Source organism: Procambarus clarkii, chromosome 26 (genome assembly GCF_040958095.1).
Source record: "Procambarus clarkii isolate CNS0578487 chromosome 26, FALCON_Pclarkii_2.0, whole genome shotgun sequence".
In the NCBI taxonomy this organism is placed as follows: Eukaryota; Metazoa; Arthropoda; class Malacostraca; order Decapoda; family Cambaridae; genus Procambarus; species Procambarus clarkii.
The window spans coordinates 37,966,894-37,988,948 of NC_091175.1; the positions used below are offsets into that span (position 1 = coordinate 37,966,894).

At 43.8% G+C, this 22,055-nt stretch overlaps 1 protein-coding gene across 1 annotated transcript in view; it reads right to left on the reverse strand.

The window, feature by feature from the left end:
* Positions 1-18,323, reverse strand: part of LOC138368930 (proteoglycan 4-like) — a 74,611-nt gene extending 56,288 nt beyond the window's left edge. Inside the window, exons 1-2 of the mRNA XM_069331654.1 lie at positions 18,234-18,323; positions 14,906-14,940 (exon numbers count right to left, since the gene is read on the reverse strand). Of these exons, the coding sequence (XP_069187755.1) occupies positions 14,906-14,940; positions 18,234-18,323 (125 nt within the window). The remainder of the gene's footprint in view (positions 1-14,905; positions 14,941-18,233) is intronic.
* Positions 18,324-22,055: the final 3,732 nt, after the last annotated feature.

A 22,055-nucleotide genomic window follows, 5' to 3' on the forward strand; every position in this document is an offset into this window, starting at 1 on the left:
CTTTATTTTGGTTTAACTAAAACTATAGTTCATTAGGGAAGTTATTATTATACATCAGCTCATATAAAGCCTGACCCCTAGTAAGTCATTAGCTTTGTGAATTTAATAGTTTCCATTAGATTTGAACATTATTTAGTGTAAAGTTACTTAGTAATTTACTAAGTTACAATCACGTTATTACGAGAAAGAAGCAGGAGCCATGTTCCAGACCTTCATAATAAAAACTAAATAGCAATTTAGACTTCACTTGTATAAAGAGAAATAATAGATACTATTCCAACCATGAAAACATGGATGAATGAAGAAAACAGGGAACTATCAGATAAGAACATAATTATTGAACACAAAATATATCACATTGATAGGCAGATCAGAAGATGAAAGAGTCACTAAAATTTTGTGTCAAACAGAGAATTTAGAAAAATCACAACACTGAAACTTTAGATAATTAAATGAAAATAGATAATGTAAGTAATTGGTGATATATTAATTGGGTAAATTGAAGGTAAGGATGGAAGTAACTGCAAAGGGCCTATTGGCCCATATTTCCTGATGTTTCTATATTGGAGCGGAGTCTTGAAGTGGGTAGAATATAGTTATGTACAACTATATGCTACCCACTTCAAGACTCCGCTCCGATATAGAAGCATCAGGAAATATGGGCCAATAGGCCCTTTGCAGTTACTTCTATCCTTACCTTTAATTTACCCAATTAATACCCATTGTTTCGTGTTCTGTCCTGTGTTGAAAGTTTTGTTCACCTCATCCAAAACTGATTGTAACATATCACCTCACCCAAAATGCGGGTATATAATGAAAGCTGTTTAAATCATATATATATATATATATATATATATATATATATATATATATATATATATATATATATATATATATATATATATATATATATATTATATATATATATACATATATATATATTGTGTGTCTCACAATAGACACACAAGCCTGGAAACCCACTTCGGCCAATCATTAGCCAGATACCCACACACACGTACAGACTGGCGAAGCGACTCAACGGCCTGCTGACTCCTTATGTCACTTGCGCCTTCAGCCTGAAGTCTCCAAAGGAATTTGTTGACTTACTGCGGGGCACACGGGCCACAGGGATAAGAGCCTCGTTGGACGTAGAATCACTGTTCACCAACGTACCTGTGGACGAGACAATCAGGATGATAGCCGACAGAGTGTATCGTGATCCAGCCTGTATTCCTCTTGACATACCAGAAAATATTCTAAGGAAACTACTCCAAGCTTGTACTAAAGAGGCACCCTTCTTGAGCCCGGATGGGCACATGTATAAGCAAGTAGATGGGGACGCCATGGGTTCTCCCCTAGGTGTCCTGTTTGCAAACTTCTACATGGGTACCATCGAGCAAAAAGTCTTGGTCGACATGAACTTGAAACCGGCCATATACTGCAGGTATGTTGACGACATTTTTACACAGGTACCTGATGTCAGACATCTGCAGGAGCTGAAGGAGGCATTTGAGCAGAGTTCCCTGCTGCGTTTCACTTACGAGATGGAAAAGGATGGGAAGCTGCCCTTTCTAGATGTAACAGTCATGGAAAAGAGCGGAGGTTTCCACACTGCAGTCTACACTAAGGAAACGAACATAGGAATGTGCCTAAATGCCAACAGCGACTGCCCAGACAGGTACAAGAGGAGTGTTGTTAACGCATATGTCGACCGTGCTCTCAGCCACAGCTCAGAATGGAAGCAAGTCGACGAAGAACTCTGTATGGTAAGGCAGGTCCTAGTCAACAACGGCTTCTCCAATGGTTTCGTCGAAGACATCATAAGAAGGAAAGTGAAACGCCATGCAACCTCTGAAGAGACAACTAACACAACACCTATACCCCCTATTAGACTATTTTACAGGAACTTCTTTTCCACAGCTCATAAAACGGAGGAAAGGGTCCTGAAAGATATTGTTAATAGAAACGTTATCCCTACAGACAAAAATCAGAGGATACAACTGACGATTTCTATAAAACCAGAAAAACGGCCAGCCTACTCATGAGAAACTCTCCAGACACAAGGCAAAACGCTTTAAAAGAGACCAACGTCGTCTATGCCTTCAAATGCCCTCTTGGGGACTGTAAGCTCCAAAAAACCCAGTATATAGGCACGACAACAACATCTCTTTCTAGGCGTTTAACGATGCATAAGCAACAGGGCTCACAGTGGTATGTGAAGTACTTGACTCTCAAACCGTTAGAGGTGGGGGGAAAGTGGGGTGAACGCTGCCCCCCCCCCCAACATGTGAGACATTGCGCCACTGTCTTTAGGCCTCCCCCTCCTTGTGACGTCACGGGACGCCTGAAGGTGAGTGAGGCCTGTGATTGGGTTAGGCATCTCTGCTCCTAGCTGAGTTTTGGCGCGAACAGCTGTTATTGGAAGCGGCACCATGGTGGTGTGCTGGCTTCCTACTGATTGGTCAAGAAAAAGTAGGGGAGGAAATATGGGCATTTTGAGTTCCCCTAGCCTGCCAAGTCGTCAGTTTGAGCTGGGCAGCGAGCTGGAGGAGACGTAGCAGCCTGCCACCTCCAACCCCGTTAATTGCTGTCATTCCCTTGTTACACAGTGTGGATGGCACTCCTGCCATCCTGGGTTGTGTCTAGGCCCAATTTGCGTGGAATTGGGGCTGATGAGGTACGGAAGGACCAGTGAAAAAGCCTCAGAGACAGCTGGCAGAGCCTCATGGTGTAACAGGTGGTTCGAATAACCTGTCTAGTGTTGATGGACAATTGGTGGAATATGGGCAGGGCCTCCTAGTGAAATTGTAGTGATATTACAGGCCCCTGTTGAACTTTGAATTCCGCCAGGCGGTGTCCGTGTCGTGACGCCGCCGGCCATTGTCACCCAAGTGTTTACTAGTTGTGTTTTTGCGGGGGTTGAGCTTTGCTCTTTCGGCCCGCCTCTCAACTGTCAATCAACTGTTTACTAACTACTTTTTTTTTTTTTTTTTTTTCACACCACACACACACACACACACCAGGAAGCAGCCCGTGACAGCTGACTAACTCCCAGGTACCTATTTACTGCTAGGTAACAGGGGCACTTAGGGTGAAAGAAACTTTGCCCATTTGTTTCTGCCTCGTGCGGGAATCGAACCCGCGCCACAGAATTACGAGTCCTGCGCGCTATCCACCAGGCTACGAGGCCCCCCTGTGTACGAGCGAGCATGCTGGTATGATGGGTTGTAAAGTGATCTCCCATCTACGTGTGTATGCCTGTAGGCGCAGCCAGCCAGCTGGGCTGAGGCCGCCCGTGGGCTACCCCAGGTCACCCGCGGCCACCCGCACTGCCCACCTTGGCCAGCTGCCCGGGGGGGGGGGGGGGGGGCCACCCACCCAGGCCACCCGCGCGGCCAAACCCCCACCCCGCGCCCCAGCTCAGCCCGAAGGGGGGGGGGGGAGTGCTGTGTCGTCATGCGCTAACCCTGACCACCCCTAAGACCACGAAGTGGCCACATGTTTGGGCCACGTGTTTAGGCCACTTTCCCTAGCATGCCTAGGGCCACATCTTGTCGATGCAGGAGGAGCGAGCTAGGTGTTTACAGCCAGAGAGGTAGTGACCAGGGATATGATTGTTGTGGCGGATTTAAAAAGAACGTGAGTACAATTATCATTGTGTAACAATGTGTTGAGGACTGGTGGAAAATCCCAGTAAGAGCTGTGTTGTCCCATAGCCCGCCAGGCTAGGGAAGCAGCTGAGTGACAGCTGTCAGTGGCACGTCCAGGTGACTGGTAGGACGGTACCTGGAGATGGATGTTGTACACAGTACCACACTGTAGATATAAAGTTATATATAAGTGTGTAGACAGACTCGAGTATGTAACCGGTCAGTGTAGAGATTTACCATATAAATGATCCAGTTGACGATTCTATAAAATCGGTCAGACTGGATTAGTGCTATGGAGGACCAGCATGTAAAATTATAATCATTAGAGGTAGGCAGGCCAGGTTGCAGGGATGTCAGTGGGGGGCCCTGAGGTCTGTGTAGTTAGAGATACATTTACCTGGTGATATAATTTTCATTGATTATGTGAATGCCATTTCTATGTGTTCATTTGCATGTTTTATGTACTGTGTTGTGTGGTGAGTCAGTAGATGTGATTGCTGACTGATTGCCTAATGATGTCATTAGCATGTGGGGTATGCTGATGGCATCATTATGTTGCAGGTTTGTGCAGTGTTGTTATCTGGTATTACGATATTATTGCCCTGGGAGCTGTGTTGAGGGTTTAAGGAACCTCTATGATTATTCAGGGGAATTCTCAGTACTTAATGAGAGCAGGCAATTGATTTGTTAATTGCCTTGCTGAGGTAAGTGTGTGCTCACAGTAGTCGTTGGCAACGGTTGCAAGATTAAGGGGGGGCAGTAATATTGGTATACTCTTGTTGTTGCACAACCGTGTGTCATTATTGTGTGGGCACAGTAATTAACGAGTTGCAGTAGCCACAACCATATGTGGGCAGTGCATTTGTGTTGTTGCATACCATTATAGTGTGACCTATGTAACACTGGGGTTACTTTGTTTCTTTAAGTTGTGTTGAGGACTTAAGGATTCAGTGAGTTAATTAGATAGGGGTAATTAACTGGATAAGGGGTGCACACTTATTGTTGAGTGAGTGAGGGCTGTTATGGGAGAACAGTGTTGAGCTTGAGTGAGATACGTCTCGGGAGCAATTAATTGTCAGTGTGACAACTAATTGACCACTCTAGCTAATTATGTAATTAGCCTTCTCATCATGAATTCACGTAGTGGGAGAGGATCTGTCAGAGTCTGTCAGTATTTGTGTTAACGTAATTTGCTCGGGACTAATTACCTTTCGGGGGTATAGCAATTAGTGGCTCATGATAATTAGTGGAGTAATTAACGTCTGGAGTCTTGAGGACTCAGATGACTCGGTAAAGCGAGGTCATGGAGCTAGCATAACTCTTTATATTAATCATATCCTGTCTGAGGACAGTGGAGTAATTGCACTCATGTTAATTTGTTTAATTAACTCCTTTCCTGTGAATTCACAGTGTTTGATGAGACCTGCTTAGGCAGTGCAGAGTGAGACGTATTTATGGATGATTAATTATCGGTCGTGGTGATAGTTAATTAATTGCTCGGAGTTAATTAGGGTAATTAACACTCACTATAGTAATTTTTGACGCCGACTGTTGAGAAGCTACCAAGTTAGGGTAGGCTTAGTTAACGTAACTCAATGGGGATGTAATTAGTGGTCCGTTTGACCTTAATTAAGAATTACTCACTGAATACTTGCAAGGAGTCAAATGTGATGAAATATAAGAGTTTTGAGTTATTGTTAACAAGATGACTTGTGTTAAGAGAGACAAGTGTTAATGATTAACGTAGAGTACCATCATGTTGTTGTCTATGAGAGACAAGTGTTTGTGATTACCGTAGTACTTTGTTGCTGACTGCTGCGATCAGTCAATTAACGTAATTAATCACAAAATCAGTGGTAATTGATTAAGGCAATTTCTTTTGTTTATCGTCTAGTGACGAGAGTAAAGCTACTTAGGGATTGCTGGAGCAGTGTCCTAGAATCCCACCTTGCCTGACTTTGTTTACTGTTTACAGTGCAACTTCTTGTAGGGAGTTGCAAAGAGTGTTCACACTGGGTTGTGATAGGGGGAGTCACTGTTGGACTACCCGCCTAGTTACGGGGGTCACTCCTGTTTGGAAGGAGGACCCTTAAGCTTGTGATTAGAGTAGCTGTCAGGGAAGCCGTGACACTATTAATTGCATGCTTGTGTCTTCAGTGGGCATCATTGTTCAATTAGTTCACTTGTCAGCCCGAAGTGTCAGCAGGATGGAGCCTGCTGTCATTTCTCGATGGGCTGTTGAATAGCTGTGTTGCAATTGCCACTGGATGGACAATAACGTAACCATTCGCTGTGGTGTAACTTAGTCTGTGATATTTTTTTGATTTGCAATATTGCGTCATCAGTGGGCACACCTGTGTTCAGGTTAGTTCAGTATGCAGCCTCACAGCAAGGGTGGCTATTTAGCTGTTTGTTATCGTGCTACTGGATGGACATTAACGTAACGTAAACTCGGTAATGTAGTAGTTAGTCTCTTGTTATTAATAAATTGTTATGTTATAGAAAACGGTCTTTGATGTCAACCCTTCAACCATTCTTTTCCACCCTTGTTCTGCATTATATGATTAAATGTTGATGTGATCTTGATATGACGGCTGTTCTTGGGAATTCGATTTCCAATTCATAGCGCCACATCAAATATAAATATTTGATTGTGAGAACCCGTCGGTTACCCTTTATTAGTTTTAACGTCCTGTTTAACTAGGAGGAGCCAGCGGCCTATTGTGGACAGGTTTTCACCCCTGGTGGTGGAGGCCTGGCGGTTTGCTCCCGCTTTTCCTTTTTCTATTGGACTCATGCTTAACTGCCGTGAGCAGCCTTTAAACTTGTAGTCCACCTCCTAAGGGAGGTAGGCGTAGAAAAAAATCTCACAATTTTCTCTAAGGTTAAGGAGTATAAACATATTATAATGTACACCCAACGTTAAAAGAGATTATCCTTGAATAATTATGAGTTTTAGACCCCTTCCTCCTCCCCCCCCCCCCATACCTGCGTATCTTTGCCGTTTTTTTAGCAATTAACTGAAAATCAAGTAGATATCAATTTCAAGTAAGTTTATTTAGATAATAAATTACATCTTTGAAGCATAGAGTAGTTATTTTTACCCTCGTCAATTTAAGGACCCCCCAAGTGGCACATAAATCCATACAGTACACAAATCCTATACAGCATAAACTAAGTAAATTATATATAACATATTTAAACGAACAATACTATTTATGCAACAACGATGACACTGTTCTTTGTGTTCTGTTAAACTTACTAAGATACTGTTCTTTATGTTCTGTTAAACTTACTAAGTCGCTGTTCTTTATGTTCTGTTAAACTTACTAAGATACTGTTCTTTATGTTCTGTTAAACTTACTAAGACAAAACTAGACATGTATAACTTTTCGAAACATCTTTAACGATTCATAACTTTATGTACAATGCTTCATGCAGTTGGTAAAACAACTATTTTTTACGTAATAATAACTTCACTAAGTTATTTAGAAAACAAACTGTGTTAATAACATTTACAATATCATACGTTTCTGTTAACTCTCTCACACAAACTAGTTCAACAAGTTCAACTTTTTTGTAGCAAACTTACATTTCTGTTTATCAATATACATAATTACATTTGCATACATATACACACATACATAAAATACACACATCACTTGTAAACACTTATATACAAACACGTACAAATAGCACAAATACTTACACAAATACACATCTCAATCTCACCTGCGCATACAATTACATCCACAAACGTCAACAAAATGCACAAACCAGATCAAACACATACAGTTACAATCACGAACGTGCACATAAGACCTCAAACAGGCGCTCATTTCATAGTTTTTACATGCACATCCTTGAACAAATTCATATAAACTTACTAAAATAATGCTCATTTCACATGCACATACACTTGCTTATAATAAAACATGTACAAACTTACACAAACAAGCACAGACTTGCACATGCACACAAATACTCAGTTCACAAACTTACGCACATTCACAATTTCTCCTTTACATACGACTTCTCTCAAACTTACACAATAAAGCACAAACTTACTTTAAACACATACACTCTTACAAAAACTTGTATAAACACATGCACAAAATACCTGTAACAATCTTAATTGCACATGCTTACTCTTACAAACTTTAACACACTTACAAAAACGCAAGTACTCTTTCACAAATGCAAGCAATTACATTCACATACTAACATAAACACACATGCATCCATCTCCACACACACACACACACACACACACACATACTATTCAACACTGGCGGGACGCGAACAAGGGGACACAGGTGGAAACTGAGTACCCACATGAACCACAGGGACGTAAGAAGGAACTTTTTCAGTGTCAGAGTAGTTAACGAATGGAATGCATTAGCCAGTGATGTGGTGGAGGCTGACTCCATACACAGTTTTAAATGTAGATATGATAGAGCCCAGTAGGCTCAGGAACCTGTCCACCAGTTGATTGACAGTTGAGAGGCGGGACCAAAGAGTCAAAGCTCAACCCCTGCAAGCACAAATAGGTGAGTACAAATAGGTGGGTACACACTCACTTCGTTGGAAGACAGAAGAGTTAGGAGGGACATGATCACCACTTTCAAGATTCTCAAGGGAATCGTCAGGGTAGATAAAGACAGGCTATTTAACACAAGGGGCACACGCTCTAAGGGATACAGGTGGAAACTGAGTGCCCAAATGAGCCACAGAGATATTAGAAAGAACTTTTTTAGTGTCAGAATGGTTGAAAATGGAATGCATTAGGAAGTGATGTGGTGGAGGCTGACTCCATACACAGTTTCAAGTGTAGATATGATCGAGCCCAATAGGCTCAGGAACCTGCACACCTGTTGATTGACGGTTGAGAGGCGGGACCAAAGAGCCAGAGCTCAACCCCCGCAAGCACAACTAGGTGAGTACAACTAGGTGAGTACACACACACACACACAGAAAGTGAGCATGAACAGAAGAAAGTGAGCTTCAAGGCGATGTACACTAACATAGATGGGATTTCAAATAAAACAAGTGAACTTGGAGAATGGGCACTAGAAGAAAACCCAGACATAATAGCACTCACAGAAACAAAGTTAACGAAAATCATAACAAACGCAGTGTTTCCACAGGGCTACAATGTAGTGAGGAAAGAGAGAGAAGGGAGAGGAGGAGGTGGTGTAGCTCTGCTACTAAGAGAAGGTTGGAGTTTCGAAGATATGGTAATTCAGAACTGTGAAGGTTTCAGTGACTACATTTCAGGCACCATAGCAACTAGAGGACAGAAAATTATAGTAGTAGTCATATATAACCCCCCACCAAATGACAGAAGACCCAGACAGGAATATGAAAGAAACAACTTGGCCACCATCAATATAATAGAGAGAGCAGCTTCTGTAGCTAGCAGGAACGGATCCAGACTTCTAATCATGGGAGACTTCGACCATGGGAAGATGGATTGGGGAAACAGAGACCCACATGGAGGCCCAGACACATGGAGAGCTAAGCTGCTGGATGTGGCAACAAGAAACTTTCTAAGTCAACACGTCAAGGGATCGACAAGAATGAGAGGAGGGGATGAACCAGCCTTGCTTGATCTGATATTTACCCTAAATGAGTCGGATATAAGGGAAGTTAAGTTGGAAGCCCCCTTGGGAATCAGTGATCATAGTGTATTGAGCTTTGAGTACCTGGTTGAGCTGCGAATTACCACCCCCAAAAAAGAACTGGGAACCAAAGGGCTGGCGTACCGAAAGGGAAACTATGAGGAAATGAATAAATTCCTATGGGATATACATTGGGACGCAGAACTCGGAACCAAGTCCGTACAAGACATGATGGACTACGGGACCCAAAAATGTCAGGAGGCTGTAAGCAGGTTTGTCCCAGCCCGACAGGAAAAAACAGAGAAGCAAAGCAAGAATCCGTGGTTTAATAAGGAATGTATGAAACCAAAGGAGCAGAACAAAAGGGCATGGAGGAACTTCCGTCATAACAGAACACCAGAAAGTAGAGAGAGATACCAGAGAACCAGGAACGAGTATGTCAGTGTGAGAAGAGCAGCTGAGAAAAGGTATGAAAATAATATAGCTAATAAAGCCAAGACCGAACCCAAGCTACTACACAGTCACATCAGGAGGAAGACAACAGTGAAGGAACAGGTGATGAAACTTAGGGTGGGCGAGGACAGGTACACAGAGAATGACAAAGAGGTGTGTGAAGAACTCAACAAAAAGTTCCAGGAGGTCGTTACAATAGAACAGGGAGATGTCGCGGCGCTAGAAGAGGTGGCAGCAAACCAGGTGACCTTGGATAGGTTCGAAATTACAAGAGATGAGGTCAAGAAGCACCTATTGGAGCTGGATGTGAGAAAAGTTGTTGGGCCGGATGGAATCTCGCCATGGGTATTGAAAGAGTGTGCAGGAGCACTTTGCCTACCACTCTCCATAGTGTATAGTAGGTGACTGGAAACGGGGGACCTACCAAAAGTATGGAAGACTGCTAATGTAGTACCAATGTACAAAAATTGTGACAGACAAGAGGCACTGAACTACAGGCCAGTGTCCTTAACTTGTATACCATGCAAGGTGATGGAGAAGATTGTGAGAAAAAAACTAGTAACACATCTGGAGAGAAGAGACTTCGTGACAACCCATCAACATGGGTTCAGGGAGGGTAAATCTTGCCTTACAGGATTGATAGAATTCTACGATCAGGTGACAAAGATTAAACAAGAAAGAGAAGGGTGGGCGGACTGCATTTTTTTGGACTGTCGGAAAGCCTTTGACACAGTACCCCATAAAAGGTTGATGCATAAGCTAGAGAAACAGGCAGGAGTAACTGGTAGGGCGCTCCAGTGGATAAGGGAGTACCTAAACAATAGGAAGCAGAGAGTTACAGTGAGGGGTGAGACCTCAGACTGGCGTGAAGTCACCAGTGGAGTCCCACAGGGCTCTGTACTTGGACCTATCCTGTTTCTGATATACGTAAATGATCTCCCAGAGGGTATAGACTCATTCCTCTCAATGTTTGCTGACGACGCCAAAATTATGAGAAGGATTAAGACAGAGGAGGACAGCTTGAGGCTTCAAGAAGACCTGGACAAGCTGCAGGAATGGTCGAACAAATGGCTGTTAGAGTTTAATCCAAGCAAAAGTAATGTAATGAAGATAGGGGTAGGAAGCAGGAGACCAGATACAAGGTATCACTTGGGAGATGAAATACTTCAAGAGTCCGAGAGAGAGAAAGACCTGGGGGTTGATATCACGCCAGACCTGTCCCCTGATGCTCATATCAAGAGGATAACAGCAGCAGCATATGCCAGGTTGGCTAACATAAGAACGGCCTTCAGAAATTTGTGTAAGGAATCTTTCAGAACATTATATACCACATATGTCAGACCAATCCTGGAGTATGCGGCACCTGCATGGAGTCCATATCTAGTCAAGCATAAGACTAAAATGGAAAAGGTTCGAAGGTTTGCCACCAGACTAGTACCTGAGCTGAGAGGTATGAGCTACGAGGAGAGACTAAGGAATTAAACCTCACTTCGTTGGAAGACAGAGGAGTTAGGGGGGACATGATCACCACATTCAAGATTCTCAAGGGAATTGACAGGGTTGATAAAGACAGGCTGTTTAACACAAGGGGCACACGCACTAGGGGACACAGGTGGAAACTGAGTGCCCAAATGAGCCACAGAGATATTAGAAAGAACTTTTTTAGTGTCTGAGTGGTTGACAAATGGAATGCATTAGGAAGTGATGTGGTGGAGGCTGACTCCATACACAGTTTCAAGTGTAGATATGATAGAGCCCAATAGGCTCAGGAACCTGTACACCTGTTGATTGACAGTTGAGAGGCGGGACCAAAGACCCAAAGCTCAACCCCCACAAGCACAACTAGGTGAGTACACAATTAAAAAAAGAAAAAACTGGCCTGAATTACAGGCCAGTGTCCCTAACCTGCATACCATGCAAGCTGACGGAGAAGATTGTGGGAAGAACGCTAGTGGAGCACCTGGAGCGAAAGAACTTTGTAACACAGCATCAACATGGATTCAGGGATGGCAGGTCCTGCCTCACAGGGTTACTTGAATTCTACGACCAGGTAACAAAAATCAGGCAAGAAAGAGAAGGGTGGGCAGACTGCATATTTTTGGATTGTCAGAAAGTCTTTGATACAGTGCCACACAAGAGGCTAGTGAAAGAGGCTAGCTGGAGATGCAGGCTGGAGTGAAAGGCAAGGTACTCCGTTGGATACAGGAGTACCTAAGCAACAGAAGACAACGAGTCAGTGTGAGGGGTGAGGTCTCAGATTGGCGAGACGTTACGAGTGGAGTCCCGCAGGGGTCAGTCCTTGGACCTATACTGTTTCTGATATATGTAAATGATCTCCCAGAGGGTATAGAATCGTTTCTCTCAATGTTTGCCGATGATGCAAAAATTATGAGGAGGATTGAAACTGAGGACGATAGTAGGAGGCTACAACATGACCTAGACAGACTGAGTGAATGGTCTAACAAATGGCTGTTGAAGTTCAACAAGAGTAAATGCAAAGTAATGAAACTAGGCAGTGGAAATAGGAGGCCAGACACAGGATACAGAATAGGAGGTGAAGTACTTAATGAAACGAACAGAGAGAAAGATCTAGGAGTTGATATCACACCAAACCTGTCTCCTGAAGCCCACATAAAAAGAATAACGTCTGCGGCATATGCGAGGCTGGCTAACATCAGAACAGCGTTCAGGAACCTGTGTAAGGAATCATTCAGAATCTTGTACACCACACATGTAAGACCAATCCTGGAGTATGCGGCCCCAGCATGGAGCCCGTACCTTGTCAAGCACAAGACGAAGCTGGAAAAAATCCAAAGGTATGCCACTAGACTAGTCCCAGAACTAAGAGGCATGAGTTACGAGGAAAGGCTGCGGGAAATGCACCTTACGACACTGGAAGACAGAAGAGTAAGGGGAGACATGATCACAACCTACAAAATCCTCAGAGGAATCGACCGGGTAAACAAGGATGAACTATTCAACACTGGTGGGACGCGAACAAGGGGACACAGGTGGAAACTGAGTACCCACATGAGCCACAGAGACGTTAGAAGGAACTTTTTCAGTGTCAGAGTAGTTAACGGATGGAATGCATTAGGCAGTGATGTGGTGGAGGCTGACTCCATACACAGTTTTAAATGTAGATATGATAGAGCCCAGTAGGCTCAGGAATCTGTACATCAGTAGATTGACAGTTGAGAGGCGGGACCAAAGAGCCAAAGCTCAACCCCCGCAAGCACAAATAGGTGAGTACAAATAGGTGGGTACACACACACACACACACACACACACACACACACACAACCTTGGGGCAGCAACCTTGGGTGTTGGCTGAGTGGACAGCGCTCTAGACTCGTGGACCTAGGGATCGATCCCCCGGCACTGCCGGAAAAACAAATGGGCAGTTTCCTTCACCCTGATGCAGCTGTTACCAGCAGTAATTAGGTACCTGGAAGTTAGACAGCTGCTACGGGCTGCGTCCTATGTGTGTGTGCACTCACCTATTTGTGCTTGCGAAGGTTGAGCTCTGGATCTTCGGTCCCGCCTCTCAACTCTCAATCAACTTGTGTACAGGTTCCTGAGCCTACTGGGTTCTATCATATCTACACATGAAACTGTGTATGGAGTCAACCTTCACCACATCACTGCCTAATGCATTCCATTTGTCAACCACCCTGACACTAAAAATGTTCTTTCTAATATCTCTGTGGCTCATTCGGCCACTCAATTTCCACCTGTGTCCCTTAATTAAAGCGTGTGCCCCTTTTTTTAAATAGCATTTCGTTATATACCCTATCAATTCCTTTCAGAATCTTATATGTGGTGATCATGTCCCCCCTAACTCTTCTGTATTCCAACGACGAGAGGTTTAACTCCCGTAGTCTCTCCTCGTTGGTCATTCCTCTCAGCTCGGGTACTAGTCTGATGGCAAACCTTTGAACCTTCTCCAGTTTAGTCTAATCCTTGACTAGATATGGACTCCATGCTGGAGCTTCATACTCCAGGGTTGGTCTGACATATGTGGTATACAAAGTTCTGAATGATTCCTTACACAAGTTTCTAAATGCCATTCTTATGTTGGCCAGCCTGGCATATGCCGTTGATGTTATCCTCTTGATATGGGCTGTAAGGGATAGGTCTGGCGTGAAATCAACCCCCAAGACTTTCTCTCTATCTGACCCTTGAAGAATTTCATCTCCCAAATGATACCTTGTATCTGGTCTCCTGCTCCCTACACCTATCGTCATTACATTACATTTGCTTGGGTTAAACTCTAACGACCATTTGTTCGACAATTCCTTCATTTGTCTAGGTCTTCTTGAAGCCTCAAGCAGTCCTCCTCTGTCTTAATCCTTCTCATAATTTTGGCATCGTAAGCTGAGAGGAATGAGTCTATACCCTCTGGGAGATCATTTACGTATATCAGAAACAGGATAGAACCGAGTACAGAGCCCTGTGGGACTCCATTGGTGACTTCACACCAATCTGAGGTCTCACCCCTCACTGTAACTCTCTGCTTCCTATTGCTTAGGTACTCCCTTACCCACTGGAGCACCTTACCAGTCACTCCTGCCTGTCCCTCCAGCTTATGTACCAACCTCTTATGGGATATTGTGTCAAAGGCTCTCCGAAAATTCAAGAAAAAGCAGTCCACCCAGCCTTCTCTTTCTTGCTTAATCTTTGTCACCTGATCATAGAATTCTATTTAGCCTGTAAGGCAAGATTTACCCTCCCTGAACCCATGTTGGCGATTTGTCACGAAGTCCCTTCTCTCCAGATGTGCTACCAGGTTTTTTCTCACGATCTTCTCCATCACATGGCATGGTACACAAGTCAAAGACACTGGCCTGTAGTTCAGTGCCTCTTGTCTGTCACTCTTTTTGTATATTGGGACCACATTAGCCATCTCCCATATTTCTGGTAGGTCTCGTGCCTCCAATGACCTATTATACACTATGGAGAGTGGCAAGCAAAGTGCCTCTGCACACTCTTTCAATACCCATGGTGAGATCCCATCTGGACCAACAGCATTTCTCACATCCGAATCCAAGAGGTGTCTCTTGACCTCATCTCTCGTAATTTCAAACCCTTCCAAGGCCGCCTGGTTTACTACCCCCTTCTCCTCGAGCAGTGACCTTACCTTGTTCTATTGTGCAGCATCAACTCTTTCCCCAGACAAACCTGTAACCCATCGACACGCCAGTAAAAATGTTTCCCTATAAACACGTAACTGAAATGAATCACAATAAATGTTTCACTTGACATCTCTCTGCTTTCTATATGCTGTGAGGTGACTCCCCCACGTTTGGGCTGGTCCATTTTCTGCACTCCCTGGGAGCCCACCAGCGGTCGGACTGGATGGATGTCGCTCCGCCCTCCAGGACATTCCTCCATCTATACTCTCTTATTTTGGCTTTTTGCTTCATCAAAACATGCCTAATATATCAATAGACACTTGGTACAGTCGCCGGGCACACGACCAACTACAGGCAATCACTGTTAACTAGTTAAAAATGGCTTACCACAGAGTAAGTTGTACAAGGGCGCGCCCAGGCCCCAGCTTCAGACGTTGGCGCGCTCCTCAGCTTACAAAATCGGTATTTAAACTTCTCTACTGGGCTTCTCTCTTTCCTGACTCGAGCACTAAGTCATCCCCAGGGTTCATACAAGAACAACTGACTAATTCTCCTCTTGACGGAGCACGTAATCAGAGAATCTTCCTCTGCTATCAGGAGCTTAAAAACACTGTATCCTGCTTCCACGATGGCTGTTACTCGAGTTAGGTCAAGACCCCTGACACGAGACTCATGCCTTCCTCGCAAACTTTCGAATCTCATGTCAAGTCATTTATGTACACATTCATTCACTGCCCATGCATTTAACTGTTTGCCAAATCTAATCGAATGTTTACTATATACATTCACATGTCTCTGTGTCTTTGACCTCTTATTTAGGTCAGGTGTTGCAGAATAACTCTCAAGGTAGACTCGTTTTTCAGCTACTTGGGATCATAACAGTATGAGTTTTGTACATGTGATTTTCATACATGTGTCTGAGTTTTTGTATGAGAGTATGTGTGAAATAGATATGTTTGCAGAAGATAAGGATATGTTAGATGAGATAGTTGAATGTGAGTTTGTAAATGTTTGCGTCTTTTGTGTGAGTTGACACAGGTGTTAGTGGTACAGGGGACAAAGGTGAAGGCGGTGGATTAAATACAGGTGATGGTGGTGCACAGGACATACGTGTTGGTGGTTCATATGAAACAGGTGATGGTGGTGCATGCAACACGGTGTTGATGGTGCATTGAACACAAGTGGTGATGGTGGTGCAGGGGACACAGGTGTTTGTGGTGCAGTAGACACTGGTGTTGGTGGTGCACCAGACATAGGTGTTGGTGTGTTTGGCACACAGGTGTTGGCTGTGCATGGGACACAGGTGTTGGAGGTGGAGGGGCACAGGTGTTGAAAATGCAGGGGTTACACAGGTGTTGGGGTGCTTTGGACACAGGTGTTGGGGGTGCTTTGGACACAGGTGTTGGTGAAACAGACGGCACAGGTGTTGGTGGAACAGAGGACACACGTGTTGATGGTGCATGGGACACAGGAGTTGATGGTGCATGGGACACAGGTGTTTGTGGTACAGAGGACACAGGTGTTGGTGGTACATGGGTCACTTGTATTGGTGGTACATTGGACACAGGTGTTGATAGAGCAAGAGACACAGGTGTTGATAGAGCAAGGGACACAGGTGTTGATAGAGCAAGGGACACAGGTGTTGGTAGAGCAGGGGACACAGGTGTTGATAGAGCAAAGGACACAGGTGTTGGTAGAGCAAATGACACAGGTGTTGGTAGAGCAAATGACACAGGTGTTGGTAGAGCAAATGACACAGGTGTTGGTATAGCAAATGACACAGGTGTTGGTAGAGCAAATGACACAGGTGTTGGTAGAGCAAATGACACAGGTGTTGGTAGAGCAAATGACACAGGTGTTGGTAGAGCAAATGACACAGGTGTTGGTAGAGCAAATGACACAGGTGTTGGTATAGCAAATGACACAGGTGTTGGTATAGCAAATGACACAGGTGTTGGTAGAGCAAATGACACAGGTGTTGGTAGAGCAAATGACACAGGTGTTGGTAGAGCAAATGACACAGGTGTTGGTAGAGCAAATGACACAGGTGTTGGTAGAGCAAATGACACAGGTGTTGGTAGAGCAAATGACACAGGTGTTGGTAGAGCAAATGACACAGGTGTTGGTAGAGCAAATGACACAGGTGTTGGTAGAGCAAATGACACAGGTGTTGGTAGAGCAAATGACACAGGTGTTGGTAGAGCAAATGACACAGGTGTTGGTAGAGCAAATGACACAGGTGTTGGTAGAGCAAATGACACAGGTGTTGGTAGAGCAAATGACACAGGTGTTGGTAGAGCAAATGACACAGGTGTTGGTAGAGCAAATGACACAGGTGTTGGTAGAGCAAATGACACAGGTGTTGGTAGAGCAAATGACACAGGTGTTGGTAGAGCAAGGGACACAGGTGTTGGTAGAGCAAATGACACAGGTGTTGGTAGAGCAGGGGACATAAGTGTTGGTGTTGTATGGGATACAAATGATCTTATCTTGAGTTATCTTGAGATGATATCGGGGCTTAGTGTCCCCGCGGCCCAGTCCTTGACGAGGCCTTCACCCCCAGGAAGCAGTCCGTGACAGGTGACTAACTCCAAGATACCTATTTTCTGCTAGGTAACAGGGGCATCAGGGTGAAAGAATCTCTGCCCATTGTTTCTCGCCAGCGCCCGGGACCACAGGATCACGTGTCCAGTGTTCTGTCTGCTCAGCCACCGGCTCCCTTACACAACAAATGGTGGTACCAATGGTGGTACCAATGGTGGTACCAATGGTGATGGTGGTACACGGGACAGTTTTTTTAGGGATATTCTTGCACGGTCACTAAGCCTCTTACTGGCCCACTTAGTGTTGCTTTTTTCTGTTTTACTTGGACGGAGTATTAGTGTTTATGACTCGTATGTTAGGTTCAGTAAGATTTTTCCCCATGTGTTTAACAACTTCTTCTGCACTGTTGAATCTAAGTTGAAATCTTAATGTGTTTGTAACTCTGTGCACTGTGTTATATAATGTTCCAGTGGATTGTCGGGCATTTCTCCACAGTGTTGACATTTCCTCTCATCTTCCGGAACCTTGTAAGCTTATTTTCCATGCATTCCTATTATTCCCACATGACTTGTCACCCAGTTGATAAGTACCCGACGGCCTTGACGTTTGAGTGTTTGCATTAATGATATGACATTTGTGATCAGGTGGATGGTATCACGTATGTGTTCTAGTTACAAGGTTTCAATGGCAGTTCTCGAGTCTGTATGTATGATAACATGTTGTCGGCGTTCAGCAAGAGCATGTTTCAAAGCCTTTTGAATGGCTAGCATCTCTGTTTGTAAAGTTGAACACCCATTTGAGAGTCTCCAACTATTTACAGAGATTCTTGCCTTAACCAGGGTTTCTTGTCTCTGCTGGTCTACTGATTCATCTGTGAAGTATGTGATGTTGTCAGATGCCAAGTTTGCTTCTATATGCATCTGTGCAATAATACGTACCAGATGAGGATTAGTCTGGTTCTTTTTTTCCCTTCAAAAGCTATAATATTAAAGTCTACTGGCAGAGATTACCAAGGGGTTTGCATAACAAAGTCTGCATGTATTTCGTCGACACCCATCTCAGTGATTGCGTTTGTTATATCGCACACATATTGTGCGATATAATATGTGCGAAATTGTGCACAAAATATTGATGGTGTTTATCGCACAATGGATCCACCTGTTGCTATTGGGGGCTCTTCTGTACCGGGTTAGTGCTCCAGTGATTATAATTTTAAGTGAACCGATTCTAGGTCTAGTCAATATCTTGGTCAGCATGCATGAAGCAATCACTTTTACCCTTATTTCAATCGACGTTAGCTTGGTTTCTAGTCTTAGGTTCAGTATTTTAGTCCATCTGGGAGCCCCTATTATGACTCGCATTGCATCATTTTGAATAACCTCCAAATTTGCCCACTGACGAGGAGAAAGAGTGAGTCGGGCAGGCGCTGCATTTTAAACTAGGGAACGAACGGCGTGTATCTAACACCTTAACACTTTGTGTCCCGCTCCTAGACGGGGCCCTAGATTTCTCTCATAATATTCAGTCGTGTTTTTGCTTTCTCCTTCAAACTTTGAATTTGCTTGTTGAATGTCATTTTAGAATCTATCCACACTCCGAGATATTGATATTGTTTAACCCACTGAAGGTTAGTCTCTTGAATGCGTAGGTACCTGACTGGAGTGTTGCCACTTAGTCTCATTGCCTTAGACTTCTGTGCAGATATTTTTAGCCCTAAAATGCTGCATTCAGATTTTACTTTATCTAACACCCATTGTGCTTTATTTAGAAGTGAAAGCCCTGTAATGATTAATGCTATATCATCAGCATAGCTTAGCAATTTAATCCCTTCTGCAATTTTCATGGTAACGAGGTTTTCCATAAGGATGCTAAAAAGACTAGGACTGAGGACTCCTTGTGGAGTCCCATTCTCATGCAAGTGGTAGTCCGACACTTGTCCTTGCAACTTTACTCTGGCATACCTGTGACTTAGGTAATCTTGAATCCATCCTAGCATATTTACCTTTAAACCTTTTTTAACGAAAGTGTGTAAAATTGCTAGCTGACTTGCAGGTTCGAATGCTTTTTCTAGATCAAGGCAGAGCAATATAGCCGGACCTGAGTTAGCTGTTTCTAGTAATGTTGCTATGCAGTTGGCAGTACCTACTCGTCTAGCGAAGCCAAATATATGTGTTTACGCAGGTCTCCAGTCTTCCGCAGAAGCCTATTTAAGACCATCCGTTTTGAAGTTTGACTAATGAATGATGTTAATGAAATATGTCTGTAATTGCCAGTTTTTTTCGGCTAGGAATTGGAATGATGTCTGCTTTCTTCCAAGAGGTCAGTAGTTTGCCTTGCTGCCAAGATGCATTGATAACGTCCAATATCCCTTGTTCTCCAGCAGGACCTGCGTGTGATCATTGAGTTTGTAATGTTATCAGCACCTGGTGCAGTGTCCTTACCACATTTTTTGGCTCTGATTAGTTCTTGTTTGGTGAAGGGACAGTCACATTCGTCATTTGTAGCTATGCTCTCATGAATGGCTGTCAACCTCTCCTTTTTAATTATTCATCCTGCCTTCTGGCCATTGCAGGAAGCTGATATGAAGCCGCTCTTTCTGAAAAATTGAAAAGCAAGCCTCTCAGCCTCCTGCAATGTTTGAAATACATGCCTGTTGTCGGGCTGGTCGACATGATATGATTTTAATCTGACCCCATATCTTGGGTTTGACTACTACTACATAAGACTACTATGTTCATTTAGTGTTTGACACCACTCAAACCATCTTGCCTCCTTTACCTCTCTAAAAACTAGAAACTAGTCTTGCTTCAGATATCACCGCTCTTAGCAGAGTTCTTCCTTCTGATGTGGGGTTTCTCTTTCGATGTTTTCTGATGTGAGATTTTTCATAATCTCTCTAGTACATCCCCGTAAACTTTAACTGAAAGTCTAGATGGGCCTCCTGAGGAAGGGACTGCTTAGCTAACATACTAAGTGTAGTAAGCAGATCATTCCCCACTCTAGAGACCATAGAAAAAATTATGAAGGTGAGAACAAATGCCTAGACTTCAAAACGTTTTAAATCCCTTACACTAGGCCATTGACCTTCGCAAATCTCTGGAGCGAATCTAACGAATAGGTCTTGGGTCCCCACACTAAATTTGTTTAGTGTGTGGTGCTATGAATCTAGCCCAAGTCTGCAAAGTCTGCTACTAGACTTGGATGCTACTGCATCCAAGTCTGCAAAGTCTGCTACTAGACTTGGATGCTACTGCATCCAAGTCTGCATCTCCTGCAATGGACTACACATGTGGACATGACACAATTCACCTAGAAATGTAATCAACACAAAACCCCACCAGTATGGAGTATAAAACTCTAGAACGGCCATCCCGGTCCTACTTTAATACACAGCAGATTTGTCTCCCATGTGTCCAAACACACACACACATGTCTGCACACAACAATCAGTTCAAGCCCTCCTTGACTGACAAGACGGTAAATAGGGGTGAACTCTCACACACTCCGCACTTCTCAATCACCTAGCAGGTGTGATAGAAACACTGCGGGCGGATCACCTGACCTCGAAATCAGGCTTAGAGACATAAATTACCAATACGACACAGGGTACTTACTCAGTTATACAGGCCAGTCCATTCAATCATACTACCATGCACATCTACTGCTACAGTACTGTAGTCTGTAGATGGTCAAGCGGATTAAGGCGTCCTGTTAATACCAGTTGCATTGCTCCTGGCAGTATGGGTTCGAGTCACTTTGGGTTGTGTGAGTTTTCATTTGCATATAGTCCTGTGGACCATTCAGGCTTGTTCGCATTTGTGTTCCTCATGTGTTGCCCCCAAAAATGAGGTGATTTGATAAAATGCTATGCCCAAGATTACCATCCGAGTGTCGGCGAGGAAGTGGTTCAAATAGCTTCAGCTATCACTTCCTTATGTCTGGTCGTGATGGTCAAGCGGATTAAGGCGTCCTGTAAATACCAGTTCCATTGCTCCTGGCAGTATGGGTTCGAGTCACTTCTGGGGTGTGAGTTTTCAGTTGCATATAGTCCTGGGGACCATTCAGGCTTGTTCGCATATATATATATATATATATATATATATATATATATATATATATATATATATATGTATAAAAGTTTGTGAGGGTACCACCTCTGGTGCCAATGTGGGGACCCATAGCCTCGGAGAAGAAAATATAAAGTATTCAGAGGAGACCTTGCGGTTTCTCACTAAACACTAATATTATCTTCTCCTACCACCCCCATTCTTTTGTATGTACGCATATATATTTACTTTATTTGAACTTTGTTGCAAAAAAGGAGTTACATATGGGTTACAAAGATGGTTATCATAGGTTGTCGAGTTCCTCCAGCTCCTCAGATGGCGAGCAGGAACCCTGGAGGCAGTGCGCATTTCCCCTCTGTATCGTCACACTGAGGCGCTGGAAAAGAAAGCTTGCAGCTCTTGGGTCCCTTGTTGTTTCAATGAGCCTAGAACCCAGTTCCTTCAAAAAACTGGTAGCACTTTTACCCCAGGCGCCGAGTGTCTCAGAAGCAATGGGGACAAAATTGTAGTGGTGATCCAGTTCTCTATACTTACGGGATTTGGCTGCTTCCCTGTGGGTGGCAGCGCCACCTGGTTGTGCAATAT